The following is a 17,499-nucleotide window of genomic DNA, read 5'->3' as shown; positions in this document are numbered from 1 at the left end:
CCCAGTGTCAGTGTGTTCCCTGTCCCAGTGTCAGTGTGTTCCCTCTCCTACTGTATGTCAGTGTTTTCCCTGTTCCAGTGTCAGTGTGTTTCGTCTTCCAGTGTCAGTGTGTTCCCTGTCCCAGTGTGTTTCCTGTCCCAGTGTCAGTGTGTTTCGTCTCCCAGTGTCAGTGTGTTCCCTGTCTCACTGTCAGTGTGTTCCCTGTCCCAGTGTCAGTGTGTTTTGTCTACCAGTGTCAGTGTGTTCCCTGTCCCAGTGTGTTCCCTGTCCCAGTGTGTTCCCTGTCCCAGTGTCAGTGTGTTCCCTGTCCCAGTGTCAGTGTGTTCCCTGTCTCACTGTCAGTGTGTTCCCTGTCTCACTGTCAGTGTTTTGCCTGTCCCAGTGTCAGTGTGTTCCCTGTCCCAGTGTGTTCCCTGTCCAGCTGTCAGTGTGTTCCCTGTCCCAGTGTCCTTGTGTTCCCTGTGCCTGTGTATTGTGAACCCCCTGTCTCAGTGTGTATTTACTGCCCCAGTGTCGGGATATCTCCTCTCCCAGTGTCCTCATATTGTCCTTCCCAGTTATTGCATTCCTTGTCACAGTTTAGTTTAGATCCCACATTTTTGGCATTCATACATTTCAGGCAAACAGTCAAATCTAAAGTATATTTTAAAAGATGCATGCAGAAGAACACATGCAAGCCACTATTTGTAAAGGCAACAGCCGTATATTTGGATGAAGAATACACTTTCAGTTTGGAGGGGTGCTATTTATGAAGGTCCATGCCATTGTGTTTATTTCGCTTCATTTGCGCAAGCTGGACACTTCTAAGAAGTCCATTTGGCATTACTCTATTCAGTGTTCAACAGCGTGCCCGGCGCCTAGCGTGTCCTTTTTACAACAGCCTTTCTCTGCTGCCAGTTGGAATATGTTCACCCAGGACCACCTGGGTGTATGGATCGACTGCCTAGATGGATCCTTGAACAAAGTTCCTCTTTAGGAACAAGTGACCATTATCCTCCTAATCCAGGAAGCTTTGTTCATGAAGAGCAAGGGGGGCTTTGTAGAAGAAACCAGGGCAGAGTTTCTATTGATTAATGCTCACACTTACATTGAGTAATGTGACTTTATCCAGGAGGCATTTATCACTTTTGTTTCAATCTTATTGGCTCCAGCTTTCATGAATAGTCACATTGCGACGGAAGTTGTGTTGCAATGGTCTCCATTTTGGGTTCAATATAACTGACCTTGTGGTTGGAAAGTGTGATCCTGGGCATATCACTGGCTAAGTTAATCCTCTTTCCGTGTATTTCCAGCATTACATTTTCCACCTTTTCAGGACATGCACTCAGTAGTCCAGGCGACTCAAAATGGTGGCTGGCACCACTACCGACTTAACAGAAAGTGGTAGAAGCGGAAGGATTTTCTTCAACACATGAAACAGAAGAAAGCAGATGGAAGACCGATGGTTTACCTGTTTCTCAAGGGATAAATCAAACTCCAGATAGAAGGCCAGATCTTCACCATGTTCGTCGGGCATGAAAGACGGGACTTTGAATGGGGCCAAAAGTCTGAGGGAAAAGATCTGATAGGTTGAGTGTTATTGATCCAAACACTTCAGTTTTGTCGAAACTGAATTTTAGGGCATTCTGTTTCAGCCATATGGCAACTGCTGACATGCAGTGATGAAAACTCTAGGGAGGCAGTCCCTGACCGATCCATGGCTACAATTAATGGTGTATTATCCCCAAAATTCATACAGCTAAGGTCGAAAGATCTCACCTGTTTCACCAATGAGTGGATGTAAAGATTGAACAAAGTGGGACTCAACGTGGAACCTTGAGGTACTCCCTGGTTCAGTGCCTCAAATTCCAATGAAAAAAGAGGGCCGGACGACAGGGAAATAGGATTCGCACCAGTGCAAAGGTGAATCACGAATTCACGCCTTAAGAAGGGATCAAGGCTAGGCATGCTCCTTATTAAAGCAAGCTTGGGTCGTTGTAAGTATTTTTTACAAATTAAGAGCCAACAGGAAAGGATCTGGTTTCATTATGCACATGCATGGATGTTCCAACAATCAGCTTATTTCATATTCTACCATTTTACAAAGGGGATTTTTACAAACTATTTTTAAAAGCTATAACCATCATACATTCATTGATATGATGTTTAACTTTCCCAAAAAAATGTCATCGGGAGCGTACAGCCTGCATATCGTTTTAGACATGTGTTTATAATGTTTATCCTTACTTTTTTTGTATTAACGTTTTTGTGTGCAGGTGTCCAAGAGGCTGTGGTCATTTGCCTGAACAAACAGACAAGGGAGACAGTAGATGTCAGTCTGTGTGTGACCAGCCGGCGTCCTCCACCGTTGCTGAAAGTGTGTAACTTGGAGCCCTGCCCCCCAAGGTAGGCTTGGTTAACATTTTTCACGTTTTGTTTCTGTTTTATGTGTATTTCATTCATTCTAAATCTTTCTTTCCTTCTGTGTCTTCTTCTCTCGATCCATCACTTTTTTTTTCTGACTTTCTATCGTTCTTTTTATCGGTTTATCCTTATGTTTCTCCTGGCATTCTTTCACACATTATTTGCATCTTTTCTTTTTGTATTACTACCATTAGTTAATTCTTTCTTCCTTTTATTTCCTTCTATTGCCCATCCTTGCATCTCACATTTCTTCTTTATTTCAATATGTTCTTCTGCTTTCCTTCTTTCCTTTTATTTTATCTTTTTTATTTCTTTGATCGTCCCTTTTCTTCTGTCCACTCGTTCATTATTTTCTTTCTTCCTTTTCTTCTTTTACAATGTTTTCCTTATTCTCTGAGTTCATTTGTACCGTCTTTCCGTCATGCTTCCTTTTTCTTCCTTCATTATTTGCATTTTATCAGCTTTCCTTTGCGCTGCCTCACTACATTGTCCTCTAACCTTTTTTTCTTTGTCAGTTTAATAGTTTGTCTTTCTATCACTGTTTTAGACTGCTTTAAGGTTTTCTTTTGGTCCCACCCCATAGCTGTGTTACTATAGTTTATTCTTGCGGAGTCTGTTAGTTTTAACTTGTGGCGTTCTATGATGTGCGAGCCAAAGATAAATGTTAAGAAAGGCCAAAAAACAAATTGATCTGGCGCAGTATCACCCCCTCTTAAGCTGGTATAACAGGTGGTACAAACAGCTGACTGGCACCTAACCCATCCAAAGGCACAGATGAACATATATCTATTATTTGTGACTTGTTTGCCTTCGGACAAATCGAAGTTTGAAGACCACTGCAAAATTTAATTTAAGCCGACGTAATTTGCGTCATTTCTGGAATTTCATGTTGCGCTTTTTGCTTGAATTTATTTGTATCAAACAGAAGTGACTCCAAACCAAAATATCAATTTTTGATCTTAGTGAGAGAAAATCCGTGATTTACAATTTAACACCGAGATACACCATTCAGTATACCTACTGCTTGGTTCCTCAGGGGTCTCTTCCCTGTCCTTGTGTCATCCATCAGACAAGTGGAACTCTTTCTGGGCTGCCCCCATGCTGTCACAAGGGGCAGCAGCAGCCTGAGGAGAACACCAGAGTTGTTAGAAGGTTCCACGAAGCGGCGGCACAAGTGGGGAGCCCTGACTCTGATTTTATGGGCCAACCGAAATGGGTGAATGAAAGTGAATGCCCAATATTCCCTAATATTGCCCCACACTGGGGAGTCTATCTTTCCTTTTTGCAGTTTTATATAGCGCGAACTCGACCCGAAGGTATTTTAGCACTTTACAAGAACACCAGTTAGGTTACACAATGATGCATTTATATTTTGCTAGGCACGGGAAGATTAAGTGATTTGCCCAGAATCACAGGATGGTGAGCCGACTCCCAGAATCAAACCTGGTTCCCCAGCTCTAAAGTCACAGCTCTGGCCATTAGGCCACATCCTCTCCATCGTGGCGGACATGTGATCTGTGCATGTTGATCTGTGTTAGACAGAAGGCTACACAAAGAGGAAACATGCACTGGAAGCTGCACATCTGCGTGGGGTAGCCTTTGTAAATTGGAGGATAGATAGCACACCACATGTGCTGAATTAGGATTTATAGGGTGAGCATGTAACACACAGCACATGCCCAAACCTTCTGCTTACCCAGGACTGGCTGGGCCAATCATTGGTTGGTCTTATTCTTGTCTCTCCTTCACCGGAGAGCCTTAGAAGAGATATCCTGCAAGGGCCTCCACAAGGAGTCTGGGCTTTGAGGGCATCGAATACGATATAGGTCCCTGGATTCTCAGACCAATGAGCTCCTAATATGGCAACAAGAGCTGACACAATAAGGACAGCCTGGGGTTGATGGTAGGCTGACCCCAACTCACCTGATCGGATGCTTCCATCTAGTGCATGGCTGTAGAAGTCATCTGTTGCTTCCCTGGATACACTCTGACAAATATCAAAAGTCCCAGTATCTATTGGTTACGTGGATCATGGCCAAAAACCTTTGAGAATAAAGACCCATGCCCCCAGATACTTGGTTCTCAGTTTTCAAGCTGAAGGCTTTTTGTTCTGTCAAACACAGGTTCTAGTACCATATTTGTGAACATTTCCAGCTCTGTACAGCTGTTTTTAGTTTTCTGTAATAGGTTGTCTTTGCTGCTTCCTCAGCATAGCAGAAACAAAATCATTCACAAGTACCAGATGCATTTTGGCCTCATCAAAACCTTAATCCATCCACAAAGTCTCAGTTTAAGATGGACGTGAGTTCAACATTTACAGTGTTAATCTACATAAAGCTTGTACAATGTATGCATGCAAATATATGGCGCTATTTCACCCAATTAACTTTTAGAGACCGATTCACTAAACACATTTTCAATCTGCACTCATAGGTTTATTTCCATGTCTAGATGTACAGATGTTTAGAACTCTCGAAGGTTGCCAAGAATACTCCTGGAAATCCATGACGTTCTCTGATTTCGAATAGTACCTTAGGAATAGGTTTATGAATTCCTAGTAAGGTCCTTGCAAAAACAGTTCCATAGGCTTACTTGTGGTGCACAGTTGTGCATGTGCAAATGCCTTATTAATTATGCAATTGCCCCTTTTTTCCTCAACAGGAAAATGTTTCCTTGTGGATAAACACCTTTGATGTGGATCAGAGTAAATCTGCCTCCAATGTAGTGCTTAATTTGAGCTGGTGTTTGCCAGTATGAGCCACCGGAACTCATTTTGAGGACCAGCACTTATTTTTACTGCATCAGACATTTACCGAGAGCACAAAAGGGAAGTCAACAAAGCGGTAAGATGGAGGAAGAGAAAGACAGAAAAGGGACCGGCAAGAGTGAGATAAAGGGGCAGTGAGTATCTGCTAGTGGATTAAAGAGGCCGGAGGTGGATTTAAGACTATTTATCCTTTGTATTCAGTGCACTAGCACTTAATTTCACTGGCAGTGGATCTGAACAGATCTTTGAGCACCAGAACTCATTCTTTTACAGATTAAGTAAGCACTGTCTCCATATTCATGGATAGATTTCCCTTAGCCCTCAGACCCATGTCTTAACCTGGGCTTCTGCAGAGCCAGGAAAGCAGAAATCTCATCAGTATTTTTATGGGCATAGTTACCAAGGATACACCAGTAAAAGAAATGCCTCATATCATGCCAGAGGCCCTTGCAGGGCATTTATAGGAAGTGTATAGAGCTGTTCTACAGATTTAAAGCCCTCTTCTGAGGGCTATACTAGTTGTTAAAGGAAATCAAACCGAGAGATAGGCCAGAGACGCATGTAAGAGCTTATAACAAGAGAGAAGGCCTTCAACAACTGATGTAACCCAAGGCAGAAGGGCTATAAGGTTATTAGAACATTCCATCCCCTAAAATGAAAAAAAAGATCAATGCAAAGGCAGACATTGGAATGTTGGAGCAAAAGGCTTACACCAGCCACTACAAGCCCTGAGCCACTTCCTTATCTTCAATGGAGTTCATCCAAACTTCTAATAAGTATTCAACAAATATCATCACAGGTAATTATTATAAATATTAATAATGTAAACAAAAGAAAGGACCTTGAATGTTATCCGGAACATTCTGCAAGTCTGCAGACCAGCTCTCTTAGTTTGATCGAAGAGTTTCCATCGAGTATCTCCAAATCTCTCCATAGAAGAACCAAAGGAGCACACCATTGATTGGGCTATGCGCTCCATGCGCATTCTGGCTAGAACCTCCTCGATCTCGATAAGTCGTCTCCAAGGAACTACTTATTGCCTTTCGAATATCTCTATAATTGCATTGACCATTTGACTCTCTGATGATAAGCCTGCAAGAAGAAAAGCAGAAAAGAAAGTTAATCTTCCATGCGGTCACAGCCGGACTGGGAACAAAACCAGCCCTGGAAATTCCACTCAACCGGCCCGGGGGGTGAGGGTGGGCGGTGGGGTGAGGGGATTGAGATGGTTGAGAGGCTACGGCCCCGGGGGGTGCTAGTGTCAAGCATCGCTGCCGCTTTTGTTACAGGGGACCAATATGTCTGTATTGCAGCACTGCTGCAAAACTGGCCCCCAGTGACAAAACCGCCCCCAACAGGTCAAAAACTGTCCACCAACCTTCCTACCGACCGTGAGAACACCCGGTGCCTGCTACCGCCAGTCCGGCCCTGCATGCGGTAATGTGGGAACTATACACAATTTATGTATGTGGCAAAGCGTAATATGCACCTCACCTCATGTAACACCTTGCATTTCTGGGTGTCTTCCCTAACTGTTCACACCATGGAAATGGATTTACTCCAGCCCTTGAAAGGAGTAAAATGCTGACTGTTTTCAGAATGGAATGGGAAAAAAACCTGTTAATACCCACCAATCTGAGAGTTTGTGGATGCTCCTAAAAATTGACATCACCCGTGCCCTGAAACGCCTACTTACTGCCCATGTGAGCAGATTTACTACTAGATAATTTTAAACTACATTGTGGTACTGTTACATGAATATAGATTGTGTTATAAGTTTCAAACAATGTTTAGTCAATAGCACTTTTCACGACAAGAAAAAGATATTTGCATGTGCAAACTGAATTTTCACAAACAAATACCTCTAACAATTGGGCTCCTAATTCAGTAGTGTATTCAGTAGGAGTCGGCTTGTTGAACCGCTAGCGTATTCCCAGGAGGGGTGCCATTTTCATCAAGCAGTACACCTTGGGCGGGCGTGGGCTGACTCTATAGTTACTTATGGCCCATCATTGAAAGTTGTGTTAGCATTGCTGTTATCTCCAGAGGTGGATATTCTGCCTTTTCCCTTTTAAAGGCTGTCTAAACTGAGCATACCTTCTGCAAATACAGTTTCTGATTTCTGCCTCTTGTCTGGCACCACAAGGTCCATTTTCCACAGAAAATTTCAGTTTTCCTGATCTTCCACTTTTACAGTACCCAGAACATTGCCAGTTGGTTGCATAAGTTACGCAGAATACCCATGGGCAAGTAACCGCTTCTTTCCATTAGCCACTCTTTCCCATAGGTGCGCAAATGTCCTTCACGTCAGCGTTGGTGGAGTCATTTTCATAACTGCCTCAGCGATCACTCAGAAACAATGTGCCGCACCCCTGTCATAGGCATGACATAACCTTCTTGGCGGCTTGAGCAGAGGATAGCTGTGCAGGAGCCTTCCTCCAAAATGTATCTGTGTTGAATAAAAGTGAAACGGCTCTCTAGCCATGAGTCAGCAGAGAAGCATGAATCCCTGAGTGATGTCACTCATCCTAATCCCAAATGTAAACTTCCAGGCAAGAGCTCTGATGTAATTGCACAGCAGGAGGTATCCTTTCCAAAGATTTACGTTTTTTGAAACCTTTGAAATCGTGCATTAACTATTTCATCCCTATAAAAAAAAGCTATAAACAAGAAACTCAGAAGATGCCAATAGAGATGGGAAAAAGGGGACTATAAGGGAAATTTTATTAAAAGTCAAGACATTTTGGAGGAAATTGTAGCCTTTCATGTGAGCATGTGCAATTGGTCTGAAAATAAGCAATGACAGAGTGTAAGATTTAAAGTTGTATACAAAGTTCATTTCAATGGTTCAGATGGAGCTGCATTGAAAACCAGTTGAAGGATGTTTCTGAAATCTGGGCTACAAATACTAGGGTTTACCTCTGATTATTTCTGCTTTGCATTAGAAAGAGTGCATCTTATCTGTAAATCAACATAACAGCACAAACCATGCAATACAAAATGCGTGGGGAGAACTAAGGCAGAAATAGTTGGGAAAAGCCCAAGGACCATGTAATAGTCACAATGAAGATGTTGCCAAATTTGTTGATATTACATTAAAAAAAATGCAGATCTCTCTAATTTCCTAGAAAGGAACCAACGCAAAGCCCTTGAAGGAGCCCCTGGACCAGCTGCATTCTGGTTAATGATCTGGCTAATGAGATCCCTGGGAAGCTCTATTGCTCTTAATGCTTACAGGGACCTTGGAATGGACTTATGCAACATGGAGAGGAGCCAACAATCCACAACAAACCAGGGGGGCCCTCAGGCAGGAACTAGTGTCCTGATAGAATGGTATGGTATTTTGTGCGGCAGAAGTGGTCTGCCACAGCACAGGAGGATTTATAGAAGTGAATGCCTCTAATTTGGATGAAGGTGTCAACACGGGCAGTGGAGGTGTTCCCACATTTTTATTAGAGCACTGTGTGTTCACACCACCACCCAGCGAGAATAGTGGGGCTCCTTGTCAAAAGAGGGTGCAGCTCCAGCCCCAACCTCTGAGATATCTACAGGGGCCACAAAACACCTCAGGTGGCTAAAAAAGGCCCTGTTGCAGCTCAAGAAACACTAACATGTTACAACTAGTGAAAAGTTTGTCCTTCCCGAGTCCCTCCGTCTTTTGATGCGTAATCCAGATGTGGACTTGACAGCCTGGGCATTCCAGGAGATGAGCTCATTTTCTTGGTTAACACCAACGAGCAAAGGATCTCCACCAGTGGAGACTCTCTGCATGGTGTGCAACCCTAGCAACAAAAGGGCACCAGAATCCACAAGCCAAGATATCTTTTGTCTGATTGGAAACGGGCACTTGCACAACTCCGCCCATTGCCATGATTCTGGAAATAGATGCTAGTTTCCACCATAAAAACAGCCATGATGTTTGTTGCAGTATTTGTTTGTTTCTTCGGCACAGTGAAGGTCAACAAGGCACCAGGTGGTTGTAAAATAAAGAGTAGCAAGTTTGCATATCCAGGTTTGGCAGGTTGACTTGTTTAAGAGCGGCGATGGGATTGTGTGGTGACCCGTACTTGGTGCGTAGAGAGGTACATCTACCCTTAAACACAGCTGGTGGTTGTTCTTCTGCAGAATACAGTACTGAATGTTGTTGTTGATCCTGAAGAAGGTAGAAGACAGTCAGTCCATCATGCCATGGCTTACAGAATGTGTTGTGCTCATTTGTGCTAGCAGTGTTTGGTTACACTAAGTTGTAGCACCATCGCATATTAAAAAAGCATGTATACAGTTTAAGTACACATTGTAAAAGTTTGGTATATGAGGCAAGTTTATATAGTTCTTCAAATACCCCACTAAAACCTAATAACATTTGAAAAAGATACAATTAAACAGTTATGTTCTGAGTATACTATTTATTTAGCAATTGAGCAAGGAACCTGAGCGTCCCTTTAGCAGTAAACAGGAAATTGCTAATATAAGAAAGTATTCTTGCTAAACTAGGCAGGAACCTTGCACCCAGTTGAGAGGAAGGCTATATTTCAGCTACTGGCTACAATATGGTGTACATGAAGCACCTTGGTCTAGCAGGAAGGTGTCCGTGACTGAAATGTAAAAGTACCCTCTACATAAAACAGGTGTATGCCATATCGAGGCATTTTGTAAGTTGCAGAATCTTCTCTTTTTACTAAGAGTAATCTCGAAATCGAGACATGGGCCTGTTCAGTATGTTTAAAAATAGTGTGGCATAAGCCAGATGTGCATATCCGCAGAGAATAGTCTGCTCTTCATTTTCATAGTTGAGGGAGTGATTGGCCAGCATGACCCCCCTTGATGCACTTCTTTTGTTCATTGCTCCTCCCCGCACTTAAAATTGGTAATACATAACATAATATACTGTGTGCATCTGCTTTACAGTATACAGACACCCACACACAGCTGCAAACACAGGTAAGTATATTCCACACTGGATGGGCTTGTAGGTGTTATCCATTAAAAGATAACGGCTGAATTTTGTTATCAATTATGTAGTATCTTCCTGTTGTGTTTATAATGTTCCCTGTTACCTGGTTCTTAGCTGCTCAGCCAGTGTGAGTGTTCTGTGTGGAATATTGGTGTGATGGACATGAGTGGAATACTTGGGTGCTTGGTGTGAGTGTTGAGAGTTGAAGATGGGCTGAGCAGCAGGGAGGCTGCTCCTGGTGGGGCTGCTACCACTGATGTCATGGACTTAATAAATAACTTACAAAGACACTACTCAGCTATGTCTACTTCATCACCTCTACGCTTGGAACTTCATTATTACAAATTAGAAGTCTTCAACAACAAAGTCAGCCCATGCCAGTTCTTCTGTTTGCTAAAATTATCAGACGAGGGGGCGTGGCCAAGATGGCGGCAAGATAGGACGTGAGTCTCTATCCCTCCGGCGCTGCCGTTCCTCAGCCTTGCGGTATCTCCCCTTCTGGTGCCCATCCATTCTTACCGGCGGGTCCCTTGCTGGCCAATAGCTGTTCCGGACCTGGTGGTGGCGTTTGTCCTGAGCCGCGGTGCTGGGGACTGCTCTCGCGTGGCGTATCCCTCCCGGCCATTGCTGCGACCCGGTGGGAGGTCAGCGGTGAGACTGGCGTCTGAGGTGTGTGGTGGCGGAGCACCTCTCTGGCTGCTTGGAACTCGCTCAGTGTGGCAGCGGTACCGGAGAGAGCTTGGTGTGACGGCGCCCGGGGAGCTCTGTGGCGGGCGCCATTCTGGGAGCCATTCTGTGTGCGCCAGTGACGGCCTGACCAGGGCTGCAAAATGGCGGCTGAAGTCCCGAAGGCCTGGCGGGGCTTGGAGTCTGCCACGGAGATTCACCCTGTTAAGCCCTGAGTATCACGAGCAGCCTGCGGGTGACCGCGGCCCCTTTGGGAAGTGCAAGGTAAGGAGTATCGGGTGCTGGCGCTGGAGGGCATCGGTCCGCGCATCGGCAGACGGAGCTACGCTTTGCGGGAAGGCCCGCGGCGGTGAGGAGCAGCACGGGGCCTAACAGTGGGGCCTGACGTGTGGCTGTGGTAGAGTGGCTGATCTAGCGCTGGGCCTGTGACAGAGGAGAAGCGCGCAAAGGCCCGGACTGTGGACAGGAGGTTGGGCCTCCCTGGCAGAGACTGTAGGACCTGCTTTGCTGTGGCCTGGTCGCTCCGTCTATCGTGCTGCCGCTGGAGTGGCTGAAGGCTCCTGTATGGCTAGTGCTGCCCTGAAGGACAGAGTGTTGACGCCTGTTGGGTCTGCAAGCAGCGTCTCTACATCAACCAAGTGCCTATGAGATAGCCTGCGGAGATGGATGGTTGGGTCTGTTGTGTCCTGTGCCCCCCCGGGACTGGTCCCAATTCTGCGTAAGGGGTGTGACCGGGCTTGGCCGTCCTGGCTCTATAGGTCTTCGTGTGCCTTGGCCTTGACTGCCCTGCGAGTAGCGGTTGGATTCGGAGGTGAGCCTTGCTTGTCCCAGAGGCGCATACCCAGCTGCAGAGGTGCGACGGCAGGAGAAGTGCAGTGTTCTCGCCGCCCCAGAGGAGTCTTGGCCTGCGCACTCTGTCCTAGCTGGCCGGTTTAGGTGCAGTTGGGAGCTCAGGTGCTTGGCATCGGTTTGGTGGCAGTTGTGGGAGTTGAGAAGCACGCAGGAGCCGAGATGTCAACGTCTTGTGGGCAGAGGGAGAAGTCTCTAAAAGACCTTATGCAGAAGCCGGCAGGCTCGTCGGCCCTGCAGCCTGCAGTCGGGGCTCCAGCGGTGGATGAGGAGGACACGCCAGCGACCAAGGCCTTTATGCTCGAACTCTTCTCTGCTATCAAGGAGGACATTCAGGACCTTCGGTCGCAACTCTCTGCTGACTTGCGCGAGGTGCGGCAGGACGTCGATGACATTGGAGAGCGGGTTGCGATGCTGGAAGAACACGATCTCAGCAGGGAGGACGATCTGCATCAGCTTCAGCAGGAAATGTTGCATCTGCGGGACCAGAACGGGGAGCTCCAGGCGCACGTGGAAGATTTGGAGAACCGGTCCAGACGTAACAACATTCGGATTTGTGCGGTTCCTTGGAAGGGTGAGGGCGACGACCTGCGGGCCTACGTTAGTGCTTTGTTTCTGCAGATTCTCGGGGATGAGGAGTCAACGGAGATTCAGTTGGACCGGGTCCATCGAGTAGGCCTGCCGCGGGGTGTCAACGCTCCCCCTCCCGATATCCTTGTTTGCGTTCATAACTTTAAACTGAAGGAACGTATCCTGCGTAGGGCGCGGGATATGAATCCGGTGCAGTTCCGTGGTCACCAACACATGCTTTTCCAGGATTTGGCCGCCTCCACTCTTAATAAGCGCAGAGCATTTAGGCCCATTACCAGCCACCTTCACGAGCAACAAATCGCTTACTCCTGGGGCCACCCGTTTCGACTCATTTTCAAGTACAAAGGCACATTGCACCAGATTCGTTCTCTAGAGGAAGCGTTTGACCTGCTGCACATTGAAAAGCTTGCCGACGGGGCGGGAGCCGGGGAATCACCCCCCTGCAGATGCCGTCGCTCCTCTGGGTGGCGGCGTGTAGGAGCACCGCGGGCGAGCCCTGCTCCTGACTTGGCAGCTAGCAGGCTGGAACGTGAGGCTGTCCTCTCCTCCGTATCGCAGGCCACGGACAAGCCGGCAACACCTTGAGTTACTCATTATGGCGACCACTTGGGTGCTTTAGCTGGCGCCAGAGTGAGGAGATGTTTGCCAGTGAGTGATTTTCTCCGCGACTGAGTTGTCGAGTTAACAACTGCGGATGACCGGTGGCGGTTTGGGCTTGCGCCACGTTTCCCCACACCCTGAACTTTGAGACAAACTTTTGTCATGTTTTTTGGTTTGCTCAATGTTTTGTATTTTGTAGGGGTTTTGTTTCCTTGTTGTACAGGGGGTGCTTGGGTTTTATTTTGGGGCTCCGCATCAGTTCACGGGTTGCCACGGCACCTCACTGGTTTGAGTCAGCTGGCCCGCGTGGCCTCTGGGGGGGACGATCTAGAGCAGATAGCTAGCCCGGCGTTTCCCGATTACTGTGTGGGGTAAGGACTTGAAAGTTGTTAGTTTTAATGTAAGGGGGCTGAATAATCCTATCAAACGAGCTGCAATCCTCTCCCTCTTAGAGAGTGCTGAGGGTGATGTATGTTTACTCCAGGAAACCCACCTGCTGGCTTCGGATACTAAGCGCATGAGGGATAGACGGTTCCCGCAGCAGTTCTGGTCCTCGGGCCGTCTAAGAAAAGTGGGGTGGCGATTCTTCTTAGTGCAAAGTCGCATTGTAAAGTTGTTTCCACGGTGGCAGACATAAGGGGGCGGCTGTTGGCTGTCAGGATACAATGGGGCGACGCTTGTTTGACAGTTGGGTCGATATATGCCCCGAATGAGCGTCAGTAGCCATTTTTGTGCCTGGCCCTGTCTGAGGTGCTTGCCTCCCCTGATTCGGCACTCTTGATTGGAGGGTATCTCAATGTGGTAATGGACCCTATCTTAGATAGGTCAGAGCAGCGATCTACTCAGGCTGGTGCGCTGTCGCAGGCTGGGAAGCAGTGGTTGACTACCTGCGGCCTGTGTGATGTGTGGCGAGTTCAGCATCCGAATGCGCGTGATTACACTTACTTCTCAGCGGCACACAAAACATATGTGCGCCTTGACCACTTTTTAGCCTCTTCGTCCCTTCTCCCTTTGTTGCACGCAGCGAATATCACTCCCCACTCCCTTTCGGATCATGCTCTTATTTCGGTGCTCCTTCCTGCGCGATGCGTGCGGTCAACACCCCCGGGCTGGCGTCTTCGCGATTCCCTTCTTCATTCCAAAGACATCACTAAGCGCGTCCGAGATACTATTGTGCACTACATCTCGGAGAATGAGCAGGAGGGTACGGCCCTGGCATCGGTGTGGGAAGCGTTGAAACTAGTAGTGCGGGGTGAGTTCCTAACGATTGATGCGTCTTACGCGAAGCTATGCAGAGAGAAGCGTGCAGAGCTAGAGCGGGAAGTGGGAGAATTGGAGGCTGTCCATAAGCGGACCGGTGCGCCAAGGGTATGGAGAGAGTTAGAGAAGCGTCGGCGTATGCTAAAGCATTTAGATCTAGATAGGGCAGAGCATACGCTTCTGCGTCTGCGACACAAATTCTACCTCAGTGGAGATCGGTGTGGGAGGATGCTTGCTCCCAGGCTGCGGGCGCAAACGCAAGCATCTGCAATTCACTCTATTCGGGACCAGAATGAGCTTGAGCATACCACGGATGCCCTCATTGTTGAGACCTTTCACCGGTTTTATCAGCGCCTTTATACGAAAGATGATACTCCCACGCAGGACACAAAGGACTACTTACGGGCTTGCGATATCACTCCTTTAATTGCATCATCGGCAGCCACGCTTTACTCCGCCATCCGTGTTGAAGAAGTGGTCTCGGCGATCTTGCTCCTAAAAGTTGCTAAGTCCCCGGGCCCGGATGGCGTCACGGCCTTGTTTTATAAAACGTTCTGTAGGGAGCTGGCTCCCCTTTTAACAAGGCTTTTTAACTCCTTTCTCATTTCTGGGGCGGTGACGCCCTCCATGTTTGAGGCGGCTGTATCTGTGATTCTTAAACCTGGAAAGGATCCTGCGGAGTGTGGGTCGTACAGGCCAATCTCCCTCCTTAATATTGACGCGAAACTCTTCGCGGGTGTTTTGGCTGCTCGACTTAGCCCCCTTATGGATGATATTATTGATCCGGATCAATCCGGTTTCATTCTGACGCGTCAGGGTGGGGATAACTCGAAGCGTATTCTGCACCTTCTTGATCATGTTCACCGATCGCGCACGCAGGCCTGCCTGCTCTCAATTGACGCGGAGAAGGCAATTGACCGCGTGGATTGGGAGTACCTATTTGCGGTGCTGCGCGGCTTCGGGGATAACTTTATTCGATGGGTCAGTTGCTTGTATGCCTCCCCCACAGCGGCGGTGAGAGTAAATGGGTGTAAGTCAGCGCTTTTCCCCGTCGCCCGGGGCACGAGGCAAGGCTGTCCCTTATCCCCACTCTTGTTTGCGCTCTACATGGAGCCTTTTGCCCAGCGTATTCGGTCAAACCCTGACATTGTGGGCCTTAAATTTGGGGCTGATAAGCACAAAATCACCATGTATGCCGATGATGTCATTCTTTCGCTTACACAGCCCCGGTCCACACTTCGGTAACTGCCTTTGGGGCGGTGGCGGGGGTTCAAACTCAACTTTACAAAATCACAAATTCTGAATCTTTCCATGCCGGCGGCTGAGGTGTCGGACCTGCAGCAAGACTTTCCTTTCCAGTGGTCGCATTCGGATGTTATGTACCTGGGCATTCGGCTGGCGGCGTCCACAGCTAGAACAGCCGCTCTTAATTATGCCTCATTAATGGAGTAGATGGCCAAGGCTTTGATGGCTTGGATGCGGCTCAAGTTGTCGTGGTACGGACGGATGGCGGCAGTCAAGATGACGGTGATTTCTCGCATTTTGTATATCTTTCAAATGCTCCCCTTGAGTCCTCTGCCGGGAATGCTACGAAAACTACAAGGACTTCTGAATAGGTTTTTCTGGGATAATAAGAAGCCACGGCTTGCGTTGGCGCTTGTATCTTCACCTAAGGCGCAGGGAGGGTTGGGGTCCCTTTGGTGGGCGCTTATTACCAGGCGGCGTGCCTCCGCTACATTGTAGAATGAAACCGACCTCTTTCCAGCAAGCACTGGAATTTTATGGATCAAACAGTGGTCGGGCGTTATATATGGCGAGAGCTGTGGCTTCCACGCAGACATAGAGCATGGGGGCTGTATTCCTCGCCGCTTACCTCCCCGCATCTTACCTTAGCCTGAATTAAACGCGGGGTCGTCCTCCGGGATGTAGACCTTCACGCTGTGTCATTCTCCTTGCTTTGTGCTCTGCCGGCAGTCTGATGTAGGCAGTTAAGCTGTGTACAATTGATCTCACAACCACGCAATAAAAAACTTGAATTCTAAAATTATCAGACGAAAGAAAGGGGAAAATTAAAAACATTTTCTGGCGTCTCAGTGAGCACATAAAATATACAGCACAGACCGGGATGACAGGGTATGTGCTTGCTACAAAAGCAAGGCTCCTTTCAAGTTGTTTCCTGTAACATGTTCCTTTTTCTGTTACTCGGTAGCTAGCAGAACACAAAGTGCGAGTGTCACTGGAGAGGTGCAGGAAATCCACCGCCATTTTAAATTACCTTCTGCTAGAAATATCCTTTGCATTTGAAAAAGACACAGGTTACTGTTTTCTCCTTTTAGCTATTTCGCCCCCTTTTACTAGCCTCGCCAGTGGTTCTTGTCTAGGTCAGTCGGTATCTTTGGACCAGCGAAAATAACAAGCTTCCAACAACAATTTACCTCACGGGGTTGACACATGAAGACTAAACCTTTGAACCACTCTCGGGAGCTAAACCGCGCTGTAGTCACAATATGGAGATATTTTATTTTCTAAATCATTCAAAATGTGGTTTTAATGAAAGCTTTAAACTACCTAACAACACGGAAGGTAGCTGTATCAGATATACACAATTGCGCTCACGTGTAAATAATGTACTGTAACATTAAAGCTGCTATGAAACAACGCGGTGCTAAATACGCTTCTTATAATATTGACTTTAATACACACCTTAAAAATTGGTCGCTTGTGGCAAGAGTCACATAATCTAATCACCCTTGCTGTATAATTTGGCCCTTTCCATCACATAATTCCAGTAGCCTTCATCATTGACTTGTCACCATAACCAACTCGGGTCTACTGTCCTGAGCAAAGCCTTACCACAAGGCAAACACCAGGAGCACCATAGCAAAATTCAAACTTACAAAATGACACCTGTCAAAACAATATACAATTTCTCTTAGGAGGGCCTTTGAAGGATCTTCATAGTCCAAGTCGTTTATCTCCATATTTTGTTTGAGTGTGTCATCAACACCAAAAACCTAGCCTTCTATATGTAACAAATTCTCTGACCACATGCTCTAGCACAGTATAATAACAATTCACCCTTAAAATCCTATTGCGTTTAACACTTGCTTTTTACAATATGAAATCCAGGCCTTCTGGGGTTCTCAGAACTTTTCATAATAAACAGTTCAGACCTATGGATTTTACATAATGTTTCCCAGCTAACCAATAAGCTGCCATGCACGCAGTTTTGACATTAATAATATATACCCAATTGTAATTGGCGAAACGACCCATCTCAAAACGGATTCAGTTTGGATTATTAATGTGAAAATCTTCTATCCCTAGAGTTTGTCAGAGGGTCTACCAACACCAAAACTCTTAACCTATTGTGGTTACCTGTGAAACT

General features: G+C 46.7%; 1 protein-coding gene across 1 annotated transcript in view; it reads left to right on the top strand.

Annotated features, from left to right (window-relative positions):
* Window positions 1-17,499, top strand: part of ADAMTSL1 (ADAMTS like 1) — a 731,209-nt gene that overhangs the window by 559,497 nt on the left and 154,213 nt on the right. The window contains exon 15 of the mRNA XM_085634733.1: window positions 2,256-2,385. Within this exon, the coding sequence (XP_085490859.1) occupies window positions 2,256-2,385 (130 nt within the window). The remainder of the gene's footprint in view (window positions 1-2,255; window positions 2,386-17,499) is intronic.

The sequence above is a fragment of the Triturus cristatus genome, chromosome 2_1 (assembly GCF_964204655.1).
Source record: "Triturus cristatus chromosome 2_1, aTriCri1.1, whole genome shotgun sequence".
NCBI classification, from domain to species: domain Eukaryota; kingdom Metazoa; phylum Chordata; class Amphibia; order Caudata; family Salamandridae; genus Triturus; species Triturus cristatus.
This window is presented reverse-complemented; position numbering and strand designations above follow the sequence as displayed.